Genomic DNA, 20,437 nt, shown 5'->3' with positions numbered 1-20,437 from the left:
GGAGCCGATGAAGGCTTTTTCTGTTAAATCTGAACACATGGTATACTTTTTTTATTATGATTTGAACCACATAGTGCTTGTAAATAATCAATGACAGGAATATAAAATTAATTAAAAATGACAATGAATACAAGGGAGCAAAATGACTAACAGTGTACTTATAAGTGTATTATATATGGATAGCACTGCATCACTAACTCTGATTATACTGATAATGCTAATCAGGTCACCATTGTGTGTGTGTGTGTGTGTGTGTGTGTGTGTGTGTGTGTGTGTGTGTGTTAGGCTGACCTTTCTTGTTCTTCTCCTTGGTGACGACAGTCATGGCCATGCAGGGGGGCGGGATAAGCTCGCCCCTACAGGGCAGACGGCTCACCTGTAGAGAGCGGAAGTTGCTCTTTAAGGTGTTCTTTAGCCCCGCCTCCTTCTTCTCACCCTCACGCTTCCTCTCTGCTCCATGCCACGTCCAGTAGTCCACCTGCAGACCCATCAGCTCAGCACTCGCGCCTGGGGAACTGAGGGACAAAACACACACACAAACACAGCACTTTCATTAGTCACCTCGTCCATAAATCATTTTGTATGTAGGAACTGAAGTGACATGCACTGAGGCTGGCTCTGTAAATGTAAATTAGATTGTCCAGTATTGGGCTGTAGTAGAATCTGGTGCATCTAGTATGACAGCAGCATACCTAGCTCCAGACAGGCTTGCAGTAACAGAAGGAGATGGAGGGGGGGTTCCACAGATGTCTTTCCCACAGGGCGTGGCTACCTGGGATGTGGGTGAGGCCAGAACGCTGCTGCCCACGGCATCATCGGAGTCCACTAGGAGGGCAAGAGGAGAAGAGTGCCTACACATTCCACACTTCCTGCAGGTACAGCGCAGTAAAACTATCATTCAACTCTATAATTTCTCTCTGATAAACCGTTCTTTGGAACAAGACGCCTGCATGCTAAATGCTGAAACAGATCAGCAGTCAACCCAGTGCTGCTTTGTCTCTTAGTGCTCATGCATATAAGTTTGGTGAGGGCCTTCCTGTCAGTCAAGAGCCTTCCCATAAGTGATGTGAAATTAGGATTAATGGTTGCTGCCACCGAAACCAGTCGTGGGGCTTGTGTCTTGGGGCTCTTGATTTATGATGTTTATGAAGGATGTAGGAAAAATCTCACCGGATGTTGATACACTGTGCTCCACTATTCCCACCTTCACAACCTGGGATAACAAGAGGGAGTTATTTCCAAATCTCCTTTTACAAGTTGTGATCTGTATTTGCAACCAGTAAAAGCAAAAGCTTACCCCGATAAACGGCACAAATTTTTGGCAGGAGTCTTCATCCGGGCTGGGGAGAAAACGAGGACAGTTGCCTTTGAGAAGAACAACTTGCACCAAGATAAGCATGGATAGTATCAGCACTTTGAGGGCTCACATCGACAATGGACATCTCTATGTCCCATCGCAGGGAGTGGGACATTGTCTGTGTGGTGGAGCAAGGTCCAAATGGACAGCAACAGAACACATCACAATGAAACGTGGGAGCACGTCCTCTTGATCATTTGCTGCTTGAAGAAAAAAATGTGTAGCAGGCTGAACTGAGTTGAAGACAAAGACTGAAATGGAGGCTGTGTTACGTTAAGCTCTACCCTCACCGGATTTCAGGGTTTGATTATGCGTCATCTGGACATAGAAGAGGGAGATCACAAAGACACTCAGACCTGCTGTTAACGTTGTGACTGGAGGTCTTTGTGCACTATGCCAGGATTCATGCCACACCATGGCACCTTTGATACGACTGGCTCAAAATCACTGGCAGCAGTCTGGCAGATTCACTCCACCCCTCACTTAGCGATGTGTTCTGTGAAAAGCACTACATTCATCGTTCATTTCTTTGACTCTTTTCCTTAGAGTTAAATGTTTCGTATAAGAGTAAGAAGAGAGCAACTGAGAACGGTAAATCTACCATAAAGCAATCTTCCAGCAGAGGGTGCTAGAGAATAGGCTACAGAAGCGGTCTAGAAATGATTTCCTGTGTGTGGGTGTGTTCATTTTGTGGTGGACCAGCTGCTTTACTTTCTTTAACTGTAACATTCATGCTTGTTGACTAAGAGAACCACATTATCCCAGTGTAGGTGTTTTATGCAGGCTTTGGTGTTGGCTGATAAAGATACATCAGTTCCAACAACCCCGAGTTTTTTTGTAAATTCACAAGGAATGCTCTTTCAACATGCTGCATATCGCAGCATACACACCAAGACCGTGTGTGTGACGTGCCAACACGATCACTGCCTTTCACCGCACACATTCACGCTCGCTGCACACACTGAGGGAGACGATGCGGCCTCAACTCACACCTGCAAAGCGACTGGCCCACGGGAAGCCTAAGCCTGCTAGAGCCTCCAATCAGAAATAACCTCTGTGCCATGTTCCTGCTCACAAGCGTGCAGTTGGCTACAATAATTGCCATCCCTTCATGCATTAAATCACCACTACAATGACAAATGACAGCATACCCTAAGGCATCTTGCAATACATGCCTTATAATATAATACAGTCAGCTCCACACGTCCATCACTGACAGTAGCTGTCACAAGAGATATAGATCCTTTGTTTGCATTACTTATGAAATAAATGTCATATGTTGCAACCATACACACATTACTTACACACAGTTATTGGTTAGAACAGCTGGTAAATGGAAATGTTCTATGTATGAGGGGCTCCATAATAACAGCACTCAGTCTGCAGCTGAGTCATTAAATTGGTTTAAGTCAACAGTGTCACGTGTCACAGGCGTGTTTGTGTCACGTGTGTTCACAGTGGACGGTGGATGGGTGTGACGAACGCCTGTGGTGGCGAACGACAGGTGTGAGCGGAGCGACATCTGGCCGACCCAGCAGGAACGCTTAAGCTTCCCTCTCTCCTCTCACCTTCACCATGACAAATGGTTGCTGTTAGTTATGCGCTTAATTGGCTGTAGCTAAACGAAAAGGATGCTTTGAGTGTCCCCCCCCCCCCCACCAGGCTTGCATTTGTACGTGGTGTGGACACACTGTGTGGCCATGTGCAGCTGATGTGTGCATTGCCCATTAGCTGCTTGTTCAGGCCACATTACACCACACTGTAATCACAGAGCCAATTAACGTGTGAGGGGAAACCAACAGGTTCGAGCCAACCGTGATGCTGACAGGACTGGAAATGGAGGCAAGATGAACTTGGGAACTAGAGTGAGACGGACAGGTGGAGAGAAAACGGATACGAAACAACAGAGAAGCAGGAGAAGCGACTACCTGATGTAAAAATCAAAATACAAGCTTCTCTTCCTTGGAGGCAAACAGAGGTACAGAGGAGAAGAGCGAGCAGAGAGAAGAATGACCAGTCAGTAAGCACACTGCTTCCCGCTCACACACAAATTTACATATCTATTTACCCAATGGAATTAAGAAAAAAAATGGACACAATGCAAGAAAGAAAAAAACAAAGAAAAAATATTAAGTGATGTGCATTTGAATTAATCTCCATCACTGGTAGTTTAAAGTGTAAAATGCAAAACAACAGAACAGCCTAAAATTGTAAATCAAAATGTATAATGGGTTTTAATTGAAACAACCTGTCGTCTCAAACAGCCTTATATAATCCTGATATAAGCAGTCAAAACTCCTGAATATGTACTGCCTACAGTCCAGAAATGTTCTGGGGCTCGATGGTGATTCTTACACGCATCCACACACATGCACATGAGTGGCCATACCTCTTTTGTCTGTAGGTAAGCATAGCTTCAGAGATGGGGAACTGGTGGGAAACATTTGCTCCGGCAAGATACTGAAGGATCCGTCCGGCAACATCGATGCTGTCTGCAACCATACAAAACATCTTTAATCAGAATCACCACTGTTACAGCAACACACAAGCATTCAATGAGAACTATGATTGTCTTCAAGCACACAAACTGCCAATGAGTAAAAGCACTTTGTAATATCATCACAGTTAATGCTTTAAGACACAAATATCCACAAACCAGTCACAACACTTTAACCATTACGCACACTAAAACAACCAATCACTTAGCAATATCACACACAGAAAGCGCCAATCAGAATCAACATCTGCAAATAACAATTCACAAACAGTTAATTATAACAACACCCTAAACAGTTACCGACCAAGCAGTCATCTGTATAATGTCTGTCTTATAACAAGCCATCTGTCAAATACCTCATGAATGTACCTTTTTAAAACTATACCTAATCTGGGTGAATATGAACATCAAATGTCTTTCAACATCAGCAAACCCCTCCAAAGTCCAAAACTGCAGTTGTGTGTGAAGATGGGTTTCCCACAGGCCTAGGAATGTGCTTTATTAGACAGATGGAGATGCAGTTAGTGCAGGGGCTGCAGCTGTAAAGCCCCGCCCCTTAGCACATATAGCCCCGCCCCTCAGCACCTGAAGCAGGAGGCTCCGCCCTGCAGAACAGCTCCCTCCATGATGTGTCCATGAACACGCTGCTGAACTTGCTGTCTAGGGACGACATGTACTTCGCTAGAGGATGAGAACCTTCAACGGCAAGGAATTCAAATTCGATTCGGTTCAAGAAAAGATGCAAAAGCATGTTAAAAAAATGAAAGTGCAGATATAAGTAAGAAACAACGATGTTAGCTTCGACGAAGCTTCACAAAACCGGCTGTCTTAGGCGTGTTGATGCTGTGCTGAGGTCAGGTTGGCGTACCAAGCGGGATGACAAGGAAGCGGATGTAACCAAGCCAATCGGGCGTCTTGTTGGCCAGCTGCTCCACAAAGAAGCGCAGGACGGTGCTGAGGTAGCCCTGGTCTCCAGCCACGGCCAGCTTGATAGTGGGCGGAGTCTGGGCATTGCAGTTGCAACTGTGGCAGTCACATTAATACGGGGTGGGGTCAGGGTGATGGAAATGTTTAATTAGGCCAATTAGTCTGTGTGTTATTAATGTTGTAAGGAATATTCAACAATTTTTCAGCGTGGAGAAAAAAAAAGATTATCCTTCATTTTCTTTTCATTTAGCAGTAGCCACATACTTTCCAGTGGGCTGCAGGCAAGCTCTGAACACATGAGAGCCTGACATCCCAATGTGATGCAAGCAGTTCAGAGGGATGTTTGTGTGTGCGCGCGCGCATGTGTGTGTGGCTCGGCTCACAATCTTTGGATGCGAATCACGATGGTGTTGAATGCAGCTTGTACGTCTGCAACAGAGCAGGTCGACACAATGGGCTGATTATGGAGAACTCCTGCTACATACTGAGAGAAAGAGTGATTGAGGGTGAGTGAGAGAGAGATTAGAGACAGTGATGATGAGTGCTAACACTAATTTGATTCATCAGACACACACACACACACACACACACACGCACGCACACACACACATGCACACACCTGTCCCTGCCACTCCACAGTATTAATCAGGATAATACTCTCAGGCAGTCTGTCATCAGAGACCAGGATCTGATTCAGCTGATCGTACACAGACTTTCTGGGAACCTGAAAAGAACATGAATGCGCACGCACGCACGCACACACACACACACACACACACACACACACACACACACACACACACACACACACACGTATACACACAGATTAACTTCATAGATTAAGTTCACAACCTCCAGTACTTATCCACAAATGTTCGCTGATGTGCTGGAGGTTTATTATTACCTGTGCTGCAGGGTGTGTGTGTTTAGCACCTGTGCTGATGGGTGTGCACTGGGTGCGGTACCTGCGCCAAGAGGCGGGACTCGAAGGAACTCTCGCTGTCCAGGCTGGATATGCGGATGCCGCGGGGTCGAGAGTTCTGTCTGTCTTTCATAGACGTGCTGCGTGGGCAGCGATTGCTCGTTCTTTTACTGGGTGGGAATACAGTACCAGCAGCATGTAACGGGAACATGCAGCCTAATGAACCTGCCAGCTGCCTTAAATGTAATGACCGTGTGTCTTTAATCAAGAAATCGACTCTAAAGAGACATTGTGGAATGGTCTGTGCCGTAGTATGGAATATGCTTACGCTGAACTCTGGTACAAAATGGAAACTACACAGCAACAGATGCCAACACGGACCATCCAAGCTGGAAATCTATAGTCTGTGAAATTCGCCTGCATGCTGGAAATGTAACTAAATGTGAAGCTATGAACATGGATTGGTTTGGGTGTAGTTATACTGAGTGCTGAATGCTTAGTGAGGCTAAAGAACTTGAATCAGTTCTTTTAATAGCTAAATTCTATTTTAATTGGGTTTTTAAAGGTAAAAAGGTTCCTAATCCATGATGAACAAAGTAAAAATGTAGCAACTGATTTTTACCTGTAGGTGGGAAAATTCGGGGTGTAAACATTATTAGAGACATACCTGGGAGTCATGTGGTTCTGGGTTTCAGTCTTGCACTGGCTCCCAGTAGAGCTGGCTAGCCAGTCCACACTGGGCTCCCAGCCTGTGGTCACATCTCCCATCAGGAGTCCATAGTCCTCCGCCTGCACCTCCTGCAGCACAGGTACAAAACTCCTCTTTCATCTCTGTAATCATTTTTGGCTGCAACAGAGAGCGCTTCTTCCTCTCTACTGGGGTACTGTCTTTGAGGCGCAGGGCTACCTGTGACCCGACACTGGTCGTGGGGATCTTGTGCTGAGTTTAGCTCTTGTTTAGTACCCACACACCTGGCTCTAATATACTGATAGTAGTGAAGACCTTGATGAACTGGTTCAGGGGACTGGGATTAGGGTTGGGGCTAAACTGTGTGTGCTAGTTGGGTGACGAGCAGAGAACCGGAGGGTGGTCTGGGTGTGCTGGTGAAGAATCGCCAGGGAGTAGAGACTTGCATACATCATTAGTGAGTGAGGTCACAGATACTAGAAATGATGGGGTCAAGGGTCGCAGCAAGTGGTCTTCTCAGTTCCTCTCTGTGTGTAAATAATGCAAGGAGCACACACCAAGAGTGCAAAACATGATGAGACTACGCACAGAGCCGGGGTGGGTGGCGTTTAGAGTGGGCAGAGAGTACAGTGGACATGAGGAAGGGAAGGAGAGAAGGAAAGAGAGGGAGATACGTACAGACAGAGGGCTGGAGTAAGGGAAGGAGAGAGCAAGAGAGACAGAGAGAAAATTTGCATTCCTGCAGCCCTCTAAACATCCCTAATTCCCAGTGTAGCAATCCACCCGCTGATTTATAATGGAGGTCTCTTAGCACCTCGCCCATGTGGAGGGGTCTGACAGAGTCGAGAAGTTTGTAACCAAACAAAGAGCTTAAAGGCTTGCGTAGCTCACCAGGCCGAGCAAGGTGCTAACAACACCAAGGTCATGGGTTCAGTGCCTGGTGAGCAGGCATGCTGTTGAACTGATGAATATGTAAGGGCATCTGCCAAATGCTGTAATTGTAAAATGTAAAAGGTGCATGAGAAAATGTGTGGGATATATTAAAGAACATCAGCTGCATAAGAACAAAAGAAAGGAAGAATGAAACTGATTTCAGGAAAAGGTGAGAAATAGTGAAAGAAAAGCAGATAATGCAGGAAAAAGATTAAAAGAGGAAGGGAAAGTCTAGCGAGTAGAGTTAGCAGGGTGTGTGTGTGTGTGTGTGTGTGTGTGTGTGTGTGTGTGTGTGTGAGTCAGTGAGGAGAACAAAAACAATGCAGATGACAGTATGACTCAGGAGTGAGGTAGGGTGTGTGTGTGTGTGTGTGTGTGTGTGTGTGTGTGTGTGAGGGAGAGATGATTGTGAAGGATAGGTGAACTTGAACTCAGTGGGTGTTTGCATGGAAGCAATAACAGGTGTGTGAAGATACTGAGAGACAGGTGTAAAGGTGAGGTGATGCTTGCTTGTGCTTGTGCATGTGTGTGTTTGAGGTAGTGAAGTGAATGTGAGGTAGAGTTCTAACCCCAGGGCTAGCGTTTATGCTCGTCTCCTCCTGGTGCCGTTCCTCTGCAGTGCTCCGCTCTACCGGCAGGAGGTTACAGCTCTGCAAATAAAACACACCCATTATTACACAACTCTCCTGGCTGGGGTCGCCCTCGAGACAGCCAACCGAAAGAATTTCAGCCGTCTCTACTGGATCCTCAACTGGTGACGTTCCCAGCGCTAATAATGGGTAGTATTCAGTGTTTGGGCTCCGAGTTTAAACACATCTCTGCTCTCTGACATTAAGATAAAGGCACTGCAGTCAGTGCTACATAACCCAGATCCTGAATCTCACAGGACAAAAGGTTTTGGGTTGTGTATGAAAACCACACCAGAGAACAGTTGTACAGTGGTAATCTTGTCAGGTTTAGGGTGAGGCTTAGAAAAGTCACACAGGTAATTTAATTTACTTATGTGACATATGTAGGATCATACATCCTGCAAAGTATAAAGCCAAACGTGTGTGTGCATATCTATGTGTGAGTGAGACATTAAGCCCAAGGCAATGGTGAGGCAAAGTATGCTTTTGCACTCTTTCAGGTGACAGCAGGAGACACATACTCAGGAGAGAGACACACTCAAGAGACTGGATCACACTGGATCTTTCAGCTATTAGGCGGTTATTTGACAAAATAAGTGATCCCTTTACTGAGATCAAAGAAATAAACACACTCCATCTCAAGTTCAGTAATAAAAACTACTGAAAAACTTCAACATTCAATTCATGACTCATAGCAAGTACACGTTGACCACCGTCTCCGTCCTGTTCTGTATGCGAGAAAGCCTTCTGGTTTGTGCGGTGTTGTCATCTGAAGGTGGAATGTGCAGTGTGTAGATATTTGTGGCTGGCATGTATACTCTCTCTTACATGTCCACGGGTTCACGCCAGGGCCGTGTTCCATGCTAATCCGAGCTGGGTGCACAGTGGAGCCATCTGAAGTCAAACCCTAAAAATACCCCTCACCCCTCTGTCCCAGGTCTCAGAGAAGAGGCTGGAATGAGATGCAAACGCTTACAAATGAATGTTTGGAACGAAAGAATGAGAACCAGTGGAGATCAATCAAAGGAGTGTCTCAATCTTTCTGTCTGTGTCTTTCTCTCTGTCTCTCGCTCTCTCTGGGTATGTGCTTATTCAGAGCTCCAAAATTCCTCTTCTCCATTCGGGACTCCGGTATGCCCTGCATGGACGAAATGACGACACTCCCCTTGGGGATGGACCCCGCCCCTTTTAAAAGTATGGTAACGCGAGAGCCCTTATTCATGTGGAGCAGCATTTAGCCTCAGTGGGGCAGAGGATGTAATGCAGAACCTCGTGGAGCTCTAGTAGGGTAGAGGCACCTGCTCTCCAGCACCCTGATGTGGACAGACCAGGTACCTTCAGATCTCTTTTATTCCAAACAGGATTGTTGGAGAATCTGGAGGGAGCTCAGTGCAGGGCAGTAAGGAAGAGTGTGCCCGTTACATGACCATAACATACTACTCCTCTGTGCGTGTGTGAGGATGTCTGACCGTGCAGTATAGCTGCTGTGGCTGGCTCTCCTGACTGTGTATGCTTCGCAGTTCAGTCTGAGAACTGCAGTGGGACATCCCCTCAAAGAATGGCCTAAATGCACACACACACACACACACACACACACACACACACACACACACACACACACACACAAAGCGAAATCAAAACAAGCGAGTTACACAGGTTCACAATTTTACACGAGGTTACACAATTTTAAATGTTCAATTGCTCCATAAGACATAAAACATCAACAGGATATAAAACTGCAGTGATTAGCTTAAAAGGTGATTTCCTTATGATTAAAACAATACCAGTGTTCATTTAGCAGTTACGTCTCACAGCTGGAGATCTGAAAACATCTTACCTTGGGTCAAGATACTGCTATGTGTGTGACAGTGTGCTGTAATGGTGTGATCAGACTACAGTTTACAGTGTGTACAGGGGGCTGTGTGTTGTCTGTGTAGAATGTGTTTACAGTGTATGTATACATATTGTATAGGTTGTGTGTGTGCACTTCTGAGTGTGTGCGTGTGTGTGTGTGTAGTGTGTGTTAGTGCTGTGATCTGGTGTTGTACTTGAGTATGGGACGAAGTGTTGTGGGTTGAGTGCGTGTAGGTAGTGTGTATGTGCACTCACATTTTCTTGAGTGTGAGTTTGACAGTGCTGCAGTACCGTGTGTGAGAGATATTTTAGAGTAAGTTCATCAGTTAGGTTTGTGGGCGCTATGTGTAGAGTGTGTGCAAATTGTATGTGTGCAAATTGTGCACGTGTGCCCGGCGTACTTTAGCGTGGGTTTCGGGGTGCTAAGCACGCTTTCATTGTCCTCAACGTCAGGGCCGCTGTCACTGTGATTGTAGACCTCCAGACTGTCATAGAGCAGGTTCAGTCCCTCCTCTACCTCCTGGCTCTGAACCACAGGGTCTGAGTCCAGAACCTGCACATAACAGACCCATCAGTAACGATCAGAACACCATCCAATTAAATAGCACCCAACTAATCCTAACCAGTCGCCAGGTGGGATCTGTGGGCATGTTAGCCACACATGGGACTTAAACTATAGTAATGATACAAAGTGATCCTGACTCTGTAGGTAGAGGGTGGAGTGTAAATGGGAGGAAAGCAGGGAGAAGCTGTTCAAGCCCACCGATTTGAATGTTGATTATGGCCTAAGCATTCAATGGTTCTCAAGACTCATGACTAGCGTAGCAAATTGCTCATCACCACCATAACCTTATCTCTTGGATTTCCTTTTTCTTTTTCTCTCCATCCATCCTTCCCTCACTTTCTCTTTCTCCGAGGGCCTACTAGTACACTTTCTGGCGATAAGCAGAGTGTGGAATTCAGTCAGATGGCCAACAGCAGTGCTTACACTGCAGGCCAGCCAGGAATTAGTTTCATTAAAAGCTCTATGAGATGACTATGAGAGCCTCTTGTCTTATATCACTGGTGGGCCAGGGCACCCGGATCTTGCAGTGCTTCCTGTCACTCAGAGCTCGCGCTCCGACGACTCACCTCATCCGTCACCTTGAACCTCTTCAGCAGGGCCACAAACTTCTGCTTGAAGTTGGGCTGCTGTGAATGACAGAAGGGGCAGGGTTAATAGAGCAGATCTGGGGCATTGATTCAGTGCGACATACTCATCCTCAGCTGGACTGCTTCATCTTATTTCTAAGTCCTGGCTTGGGTGTAATAATCATAAACATGCTTACTCTTCTACATAAAGTGTTTGAGTGAACATCTTGTTAAGTGGTGCCAACACATCCTCTCTCTCTCTCTCTCTCTCTCTCTCTCACACACCCAAAGCTTCATTCCTCTCTGATGGTGTATCCACTGAGTATCCACTACCGCCTCCCTTCTTGGTTTGTTAAAGATCTGCTTCCAGCCCTGTGACAGTGTACCTTGTATGAACAGGCATTAATAAAAAAAAAAAAAAAAAAAAAGGTAGTAGTACTCAGTACTACATAATACTGTGTAGTACTAAGGCTCTACAGCTGAGCCATGTTCAGGCTCTAATACTGTGTAGCATTCAGACAGAGTGAAGCATAACAAGTCAACTACATCTTACAGACATATGCATCGGTTCCCAAATTTACTTGCTGTCAGCAAAAATAGCACATTATATACAACTTAGCCAGGCATATCTGCTGCATCTATGTCACTACATGCTATCCTATATACCATCATGCTATCCTATATACCATCATGTGTACATAAGAGGTAATGAGACAATAAACCACCAGTTCCACTACAACAAAGGTGATGTTTGGTCTTTGCAAGAGGAAAGAAAAGTGAGACTTAGCACGGATTCTGCTCGTCTCACCCGTGTCATGGAAGTTGTTCGGATTATTTTCCGGCGAGATTTTTTAGGCTTCCGGACCTCATCATCCTCATCATAGAGATCCTGGAATACAGGAGCCACATTGACTGTATGCAGTATTTATGAACACAAAGGGTGGGGTGGGGGGTTGTAGAGGCTTACATCAGCACTGGGAGTGTGTGTTGGGGCATATACCATAACTCTGCTGGCAGGTGTAAGTATATTGCAGCGACATGTTCGTTTTTTCACCTGGCCCTGTACTGCGTCATCGCTGGCGTCCTGCTCAGAAGAGTAGCTGTCATCCTCCTCCTCAGAGTAGTTGTCCATATCGGGGGACCGATCTGAATGGAACACACACACACACACACACATCATAGAGCTGGATGTGCATATGCCTTACATTAGCAGATATGTAAATAAACCTTCGGTTGACACTTTTTTCTGCGGCATTCAAACTCCAAGGTGTGACATTTAGGGTGTGCATATTTAGCCTGAGGTTTGCTGCTCAAGGCATACGCGTGCATTGCATGTGGTGGTGCTGTGGGAATTTGGGTGTGTTGCACATGTTGCTGCTGTTGAAGTTGAGTGTACTGTGTGTGTGCAGGGTTGGTGCCTGGGTGTGTTACATGTTTGGGCGTATTGGGTTTGCAAATGTCAGGGCACTATAAGTGATAGTGCTTGGGGAGTCTGGCTGTATTGCGTCTGGGGATGTTGCGGGTGTTTGGGTGTGTTTTATGTTTGCATACTATTAGAGTTTGGATGCCACTGTGTGTTGAGCTGGATGGTGGGGGGGGGGGTTGGTTGTGGGTATAGTTGTAATTTGGGTGCATTGTGTGTATAGGGGCAGTTGGAATTTGGGTGTGCTGTGTTGATGAGTGTAGTCGGACTTTGGGTGGAGAGACTGATTTAAAGCAGGAATGACCTCCGTGAAACCTAAACTCAGACCTGCAGTCCAGTTTACTGCAGGGAAACCGACCCATTACAGCATCCAATTGTTCAACATTTCATAAAAATAATGAAAAGACAAAATGTTGCTTGTAGATACCAGGAAGTACTGACAGAGTTAATAAGAGAACTAGGAAGGGTGGGGTGGAGCTGGAAGAGAGAAGGACAGCAAAATAATTTGCAGATTAGATAAGGGGGTGTCTGATTGCTGCTCTGGCCATCAGTAATTCTCTACATCTGAGATCATGCATTAGGTTTCAAAGCAAATATTACAGGAAAGAAAGTCCTCAGCACGTGTGTGCGTGTGTGTAAGAGATAGTAAAAGAGAGAGAGAGAATGTGAGAGTGAGAGTGCATGAGTGAGTATTACCAGAGGCTTTGGTCTTGTTCCTCCTTTGGCTGCTATCCTCATGGTCGATGGGCTGGCTAGATAGAGAAAACACGCTGATCTCTGCCACGCGTGCTGGAACATCCTTCATGTTGCTATGGAGACCCAGGACCAGACCCTCGTCGCTGGGGTGCTGCATCACCTGACCCCAATCAAACACCTTTCTGAGCTCTGATAAAAACAGTGCCTCTAATATCACTCTACACTAAGCCTCTCAGGGTTGGATTCCCAGGCCAATATTAGTCCCAAACCTAGGCTACAAAGGACCTTCAATGCTGAATCTCCACTGACATTACAATTTAGTCTAAGATTAGGCTTAATCTATGTTGAAGAAACTGGTCCCTTAAAGTTTAGGAAATAATAATGATATTATTGAAAATAATATCTTTGGCAGGTCTGCAGGTCTAAATTTTGCACCTCTACTGTGTGTGCGTATTATGTCACGTCACCTACACACTGCATTTGGGCAACTTGCGTATTTCAAATGTTCTGCTGATTCTGTTGCTGGAAGTTGTACCTCCGCTTGTCATGCGTCACGTTTTAGGAGATAACAGTCTAAAAATGTGTGGGGAAATGAACCCAGAGGTATTCAGGGCTGTGCAATACAACATTTTGCCCCGTTTGCGATTTTAAAAATATTCTCCTCAGAGATGCGTCTTAATTCACGGACATCCTCTGCTTTATCGGGATTTGCTAAGAGACCTTGTGAAACCGCTCTCCCATCTGAAAGTAGCTTCGCACATAAAAAATGACCACTTTCCTGCACATAATTCACCCTCTTTTTATGGCTGAGTGAACCTTAACTACACCAGCTAGCATTTTGGATACACTATTTTGGCATTTACAAATTTTAGAGTGGTCTATTTTCCTGTGGCTCCAGTGGGCTAAACGATCCTGCCTGCTATCACGTACCACTACCACTGAACTGTTTACATTGCCAGAGATGCCACTGCCAATCATTATGTAATCTGACACACCCTCACAATTCTGCACATACAGAAGCTGGAAGTTTTTGGAGAATTTAATAACTATTAAAATGCATTAATACATGTATATTCTTGAATATAATATTGGTTAACTTTTGTTGTTTTTACACGAGAGACTCTCAGATACCTAAAAAAAAGGTATTAAACTCATCCCCTCCTGTTAAAATACCAGTTGCAGTCATATTTTAATAAAGGTGTCCAATAGCATTCACAGGACTGGATCTTGGATCTCTGTCCCAAGTGCAATATCTACCTCAGCCATGTTGATGACTCCAATGGCGAGCGTCTTGTAACCGAGGATGGTGCGGTTTTTGTAGCGCTTGCGTCTCTGTAGCATGACCTGCAGCCGGTTGGCATCCCTCTTCAGAAAGTGTGGGTACTGGGACCAAAAAACACACAGGCCACATTCATGTCACAAGCCCCCACAAATGGACTGGCACTAATATTTATCCATGCTGTACCTGCAGAGAAAAGGTGAGCTCCAGATCTGTCTCCATTAGCCCACTGGGAGGAAGTATGTACTCGTTTGATCGCAGCACTCTTTTGGAACCCTGTAGACACAAGTAACAGACCAGAGGAGGATGGCCCCCCTTTGAGTCTTGGTTCCTCTCAAGGTTTCTTCTTCATGCTCTATGGAGATTTTCCTTGCCACTGTCATCCTTGGCTTGCTCACTGGGGGCTTGGATTTGGACATTTGTAAAGCTGCTTTGTGACAACAAATGTTGTAAAAAGCACTATATGAATAAATTTTGATTTGGCTTGAAAAAAAAAAATCTATCAGTCTCATTTATTCTAGAATGGTGAAATCCCTCTCATATTTATTAATCTAACTTTATAATTCACATTTTTGTGTCTTAGCTTGCAAAGGATAAAGGTAAGAACTCCTCCAGCTCTCCAGCCTCAGCCTGTCACCATGTTCTTGCTTTTCTGAACTGTCAGTGTGCAGCTTAGATAGCACAGATGATACCTGGGGTCAACATTTCTAGAACTCCCCCCCCCTCCTTCTTTGCTGAATGATCCTAGCGCCTCATCTTCAGCTAGCTGGTGCTGAAACTGTGATAGCTGCTGTGGTTACTGTCATTTGTGGCCAAGGAGCATTTGTGTGGGTGTGTGCAGAGGATTAAGTGTTAATAATGTGGGTACGCTGTTTGAGTTGCAGACTCTGGCAGACTTAATGCAGAATCAGAGACAGATGAGAGATTCAATCAGACAACCTCATTATCTCCGTCCTCCCTAGGGAAATGGTGTACCGGCCACGCCAAAGTTTGATTCGAAAGCATCCTCGGAGTGCTGAACATTGTTGTTTTTTTGATGACCCCAGACTTAGGGAGCCCCTAAACACAGATCATACACACACACACACACACACACACATCCCTCCCTCTTTGAGATCATTTATGATCAGGGAGCGGACAGCTGAACCTTTGCGTTAATGCGCACACTAATCTACGCACACACAGCAGCGAGCAACCCTCCTCTGAGCCTGCAGGCTTTTGGGCTACTCACACACATATGTATGCATGAAGGCACACTTGAGCACACACACAGACCCACACACCCCCATCTTTGCTTGCTGAAATACAAAGGAGTGTGTGAATATTAGATGCAGGTGCGTTAGGCTGGGGATAGAACTAAATCCTATAGGAATGTGGCACTCCAAGGAAAGGACCCCCCTCCCCCAGTCCAAACTACTCTTAAACTAAACTGGAGTTTTGTGCATGTCTGTGAAAACAGAATGTTTGCTTCAGTAAAATCTAAAAGAAAACTGGTCAAAGTAAAATGATAAAAGAGGGTATACAGGTTAATTAAAAGTGCATAATATATTTAAGGCCTTCTGTATAAATTACCCTTCGGAAGATGTAACAAAAAAAAAGAAAAAAAGAACAGCTAACATCATCTGTGTACTTTGTAAAAAAAATTAGAGCTACTAAAGTTAGTTTTATGTTCACTGATTGGCTACTGAGCTTAGGCCAACTCAAGTCAGTACTGCCTGGCTGACTGATACTTTGACAGTTACACAAGAATGAAGGCAAATTGTTACACATATCCAAAAATGAAAACCAAATATATAAGTGCTATGCTGTTATGCTAATACACACCTACAACACACACACACGCACATACTTGTCAACAGGAAATCTCAACATATTACTGTTTAAGGCTACCAGGAGGAACATTAATCCAAGCATCCACGTATCTACTGATGCTCCTCAAACGTTTGGTTCACAGCAAAAACCCCAGTAGTAAATTAACATCTACAGTGTGAGTTATAGCAGAGGGGATCCTTTCTTGAAGGGATGCTAGGTACTTTGCTAATGACTTGGAGACAGCAGGGGAAACTAACATGTACAACCCTAAACCGTGAAGGTAATCTGACTCATTACCTAGAAGTAATTGTATCTGTAACCTAATTCAAAGAATTACTATATTAACGGAAAATCTGATTACTACTATTGGAATAGTATTACTATTAGGTTACATTTTAAAGCTTTATCTACAAAAAACAAAATACCTTATTGTCATTCTGTCCATGTCCCAAGCTCACTACAGTTCCCAACATGCTGTTTGTCACCCGGTTAACAACCTAGCCAATCACCTGTACTTCTATTCCCCGTGTATTTAAACCTGCCAAGTCCTCCTTACCATTGTGAAGTATTGCCTCCTGTTTCACGCTGCATACTGAGCCTTTTCTCCTGTTTTGCCCTTTTGTGTATCACAGTTTATTTTTTGTGTTCTGTCTCTACTGTTTTGTGCCTGCCCCTTCGGATTAATTGGCCTGTTTTTGGATTTGTTTTTGGTTTTCGATTTGAACTGTCTTAACTTTATGATTGCGATTATCCTTGATCTTGTTTTTCTGGCTCTGACCCTAGCTTGTTCTTTGACTACTCATTTGGATTATAATAAAACCCAAACCTCTTATTCACGAGCGTCTGACTTGGTCTACCCCATTACACTTATCCACAAATACAAAAACTCATGTCCACATGAAACAAATCCGGTGTTCGCCATAAACGAAGCAATTTGCACTCCAATGGCATTGTAGGTGTTAATGAAAGGAGTGTCATGGATTGCCTCACAAATTCACATGTTTCCACTCACATGTTACATGGGAATGAAATAAAAGGCCCCAACTACACCCTGGGAAGACAGCCATTCTATTCCAGAGTTTGAATACCAACACAGGCACATCGCATGCTTCTTAATGAGGTACTGATTAGGTCATCACCTGAACCAAATCTTAATTATTGAGCAATGTGAGAATGGTGGAGAGCAGGCCAAGACACGTAAAAGCTGTGATTGAATATCAGGGTTATTCCAAGAAATATTGTTTTATGAACATTACCAAAGTGAAAATATTAGTAATGTGTTGTTTCTAAATTAATTTTAACTTCTGTTTTGCGTTATTCAAAATCTGATAACTGCATGTTTTTTTGGTATTGCAAATAAATGCTTTAAACAATATTTTATGTGGAATTGGTGAGAAATGTCAGTAGTTTATGGAATAAAACAAAAATGTTAATTTTACTCAAACACATACCTATAAAAAATAAAACAATTTTAACATTTAAATGCAGGCTACACTAAGTGCAGATGCTCTTGCAGTGTGACAGCAGTCGTGGGAATCATTGACTCGCTTGATCAGAACCATTTTTAAAGAGGTGAAAGGAAAAAGGAATATGCTATCCTTGTTAAGCTGTAATGTAATCCTGCTAGTAATCACATTTTATAAACCAGTAATCTGATTAGTCTTTTTTTCTGCAACTATAACAGAGCAGTTCACTCTATTGTATCCTGATTATCCTGTTACTTGTTTTCTGTAACTACCCAAACATGGTAAACCGGAGCTTTGCACAGTACTGAATGTTCAAATACATCTCCAGATAAATACTGGATGTAGTACTAAATTTACTAAATAAAAACTTCACACAATTGAGGAAATCAAGCCTTCCATCTGCACTCAGTGCCTAGTCCTCAGTGTGGGTGCAGGTGTGTGGATGTGGAGCATGCAGTGCTGCTCAGGATCTTCGTCTTTCATCCTCTAGCTCAGTGCAGTGGACTGCAGCAGCTGCTCACTGCTGGGTAGCCTACCCAACACGTGATGCGCCTCTACTGATCACATGTGTGGTGAACAGACAGAATGATGGTATTGCTGAGGAACCTACCCAACACGTGATGTGCCCCTGTGGTGAGCAGACGGAATGACGGTGCAAAGCATTTGGTCAAGTGGGGCAAGAGCCATTGAATTTTAAATTTTCAATCTAAGGCACTGACATGATTACAAATACTGTATGTTTAGCTTTAATTCAAAGGTATTTACATTTACACTGAATAAACCATAGAATTGTTTTAATTTGTTTTACTCATTTTAGTGAAACATAAGTACTTGGACAAATGAGCATAATCAAAAATTAAACTTGTTTATTACTTGGTTGCAAATACTCTGTAGACAATGACCACTTGAACCCCATGACCTACAGACGTCAACAGAAGCTGAGGATCTTCCCTGACACTCTTTGAGAATTTTCATTCAGACAGGTTCCTTTCCTGTTTGTTTCTTTTTGCATTGAAATAGATCTTCAGCAAGTGAAATATATTTACAGCAATTAGCTGACACTCTTATTCAAAGCAACTTACAATGACTGAGTACAACTTGAGGGTTAAGGGTCTTGCTCAGGGACCCAACAATGGCAACTTGGCAGTGGTGGGGCTTGAACCAGCAACCTTCCGATTACAAGTCAAGTAAACCACTGAGCTAACCACTGCCCCTGGTACACACCCTAAACACTCAGTTGTGAAATACATGCTCATGTTGGGGGACTGATCTGACAACTCACAAATCTTCCATTTTTGGCCTAAAAAAACCATACAAAATCTAAAAAATACTAGCTCATAAATAATTGTTTAAGTAGTCATTTTTAGGGCAAGTCCTGTTGCAAGGTGAAGTGACATCGGATGTTTTGCTTTGGTGCTACTTTTAAGATGCCGTACCTTTCAGAATTCATTCTGCTTCTGCTGAGAGCAATCACATTATCAGTGAAGGTAACATAGTGATCATGATCTGTTCATTGGTGTTTCCCCATCTCCTACCAGGTTGTCTGATTTTGTTTGGCTCTCCTGAGAATTCTTTCTTCTTAACAATATATAATCCAGTATATAATATAATGCAATCCTGACACAGCTGATGTTTTGCCTGTGTCTGATTCTGTTTGTCATCCTCACAATGGCCTTTTCTGGTTCTCCTGTTGAAACACAATCACTTCTGGACCCCTTCTTACATGGCCATTCTTTTCCTCTAGAAATTAACCTGTTACAGTTCGGTATTGAAACATTAAAATCTTTTTTTTTCCCATGGGGAAGTAACTTTATTATCACAAATGCTCAGCTCCACTGGTCTTCCCACTCAACCCACCCCAAGCTTAAACCTAATGCTAGCTAATCCCTCCCCCATTACAGACTCTCACCCACAGGTGATGTAAGAATTTCCTGGTTTGTCTTATCTTTGCAAGGTCTTACCATTTCCTAGCAATCCCGAACTGTTTATTTGCTTGCGTTTCAATGGCTGTCTAGCATTTATGCTTTATTACGTTCACTTGCCTGTGACCTGGTGTCATAATTAATATTATTTGTCTTCTTACTATAGCTTTTTTAAATACACATTATTATGCTAATATTATGCTTAAACAATAAAAGATTGTTACTGGTTTATTAGCATTTTTTCTGAATTCATATTTGTATACTTGTTTGGAGACACCAGGGCGTACCAGCAAAATGGTATTCTGGCCAGCCTAACTCTTCTACCATTGTGGTGTTTTAGCATTCATTGTCTAGTTGTAGTACTTCCTGCCTAGATGCGGTGTTTCCTGTCCTGCCTGGGACAGTCTCGTTCATATGCCCTGTGACTGGAGCATTGTGGGGACTATATTTAGAAAAGCTTGTTATAAAAAAGGCTTCTTTTGTGGGATTACTAAAGAAGTGATAAAAGGACTTACTTTCTCAGAAATGGATTTTACGCAAGGGGCTTAATAGCTATGTCTGCTATGGTCTTTATGAAAGATGTCTGACTACTGAGTTTGCACAAGCAGAACAAAACATGGCTAATCCACTGTAGCTTCAAGAGTTACAACTGTACATGTTATGATAGTGATGTTAGTACATAAATAGTAAAATGTCATTAAGAAATGACAATTCATTTTTGTTATGAAATCACAGAACTCGCAGCAATATTAATATGGAATGTTCGTAATTCCATAAGTAATAGAATCTTGTAAAATATTATGACTGGCTGAAATAGTTCATCTAATAGCACCACACCATGTAGATGAGTAAAGAGCAGGGCACTTAGAATGAGAGGGAGAAAGAGCTTACACTGAAACTA

At 43.7% G+C, this 20,437-nt stretch overlaps 1 protein-coding gene across 5 annotated transcripts in view; it reads right to left on the bottom strand.

The window, feature by feature from the left end:
• zmp:0000000755 (phosphofurin acidic cluster sorting protein 2) overlaps positions 1-20,437 on the bottom strand; it is a 57,292-nt gene that overhangs the window by 2,855 nt on the left and 34,000 nt on the right. For 3 of the 5 annotated variants that reach the window (XM_027010531.3, XM_027010532.3, XM_081724309.1), the window contains 20 exons: positions 14,523-14,612; positions 14,315-14,440; positions 13,058-13,217; positions 11,993-12,084; positions 11,747-11,827; positions 10,939-10,998; positions 10,209-10,360; positions 9,423-9,516; positions 7,894-7,974; positions 6,371-6,501; positions 5,747-5,873; positions 5,401-5,505; positions 5,165-5,265; positions 4,723-4,877; positions 4,440-4,550; positions 3,747-3,849; positions 1,298-1,340; positions 1,171-1,213; positions 693-825; positions 292-515 (listed from right to left, as the gene is read on the bottom strand). In XM_027010531.3, coding sequence (XP_026866332.2) covers positions 292-515; positions 693-825; positions 1,171-1,213; positions 1,298-1,340; positions 3,747-3,849; positions 4,440-4,550; positions 4,723-4,877; positions 5,165-5,265; positions 5,401-5,505; positions 5,747-5,873; positions 6,371-6,501; positions 7,894-7,974; positions 9,423-9,516; positions 10,209-10,360; positions 10,939-10,998; positions 11,747-11,827; positions 11,993-12,084; positions 13,058-13,217; positions 14,315-14,440; positions 14,523-14,612 — 2,212 coding nt within the window. The remainder of the gene's footprint in view (positions 1-291; positions 516-692; positions 826-1,170; positions 1,214-1,297; positions 1,341-3,746; positions 3,850-4,439; positions 4,551-4,722; positions 4,878-5,164; positions 5,266-5,400; positions 5,506-5,746; positions 5,874-6,370; positions 6,502-7,893; positions 7,975-9,422; positions 9,517-10,208; positions 10,361-10,938; positions 10,999-11,746; positions 11,828-11,992; positions 12,085-13,057; positions 13,218-14,314; positions 14,441-14,522; positions 14,613-20,437) is intronic. The other 2 variants (XM_081724307.1, XM_081724308.1) reach the window with 2 other exon arrangements.

Source organism: Electrophorus electricus, chromosome 12 (genome assembly GCF_041902795.1).
Source record: "Electrophorus electricus isolate QZ-2024a chromosome 12, ASM4190279v1, whole genome shotgun sequence".
Lineage (NCBI taxonomy): Eukaryota > Metazoa > Chordata > Actinopteri > Gymnotiformes > Gymnotidae > Electrophorus > Electrophorus electricus.
The sequence above is the reverse complement of the archived record's forward strand: the minus strand, read 5'-3'. Positions and strand labels throughout refer to the sequence as shown.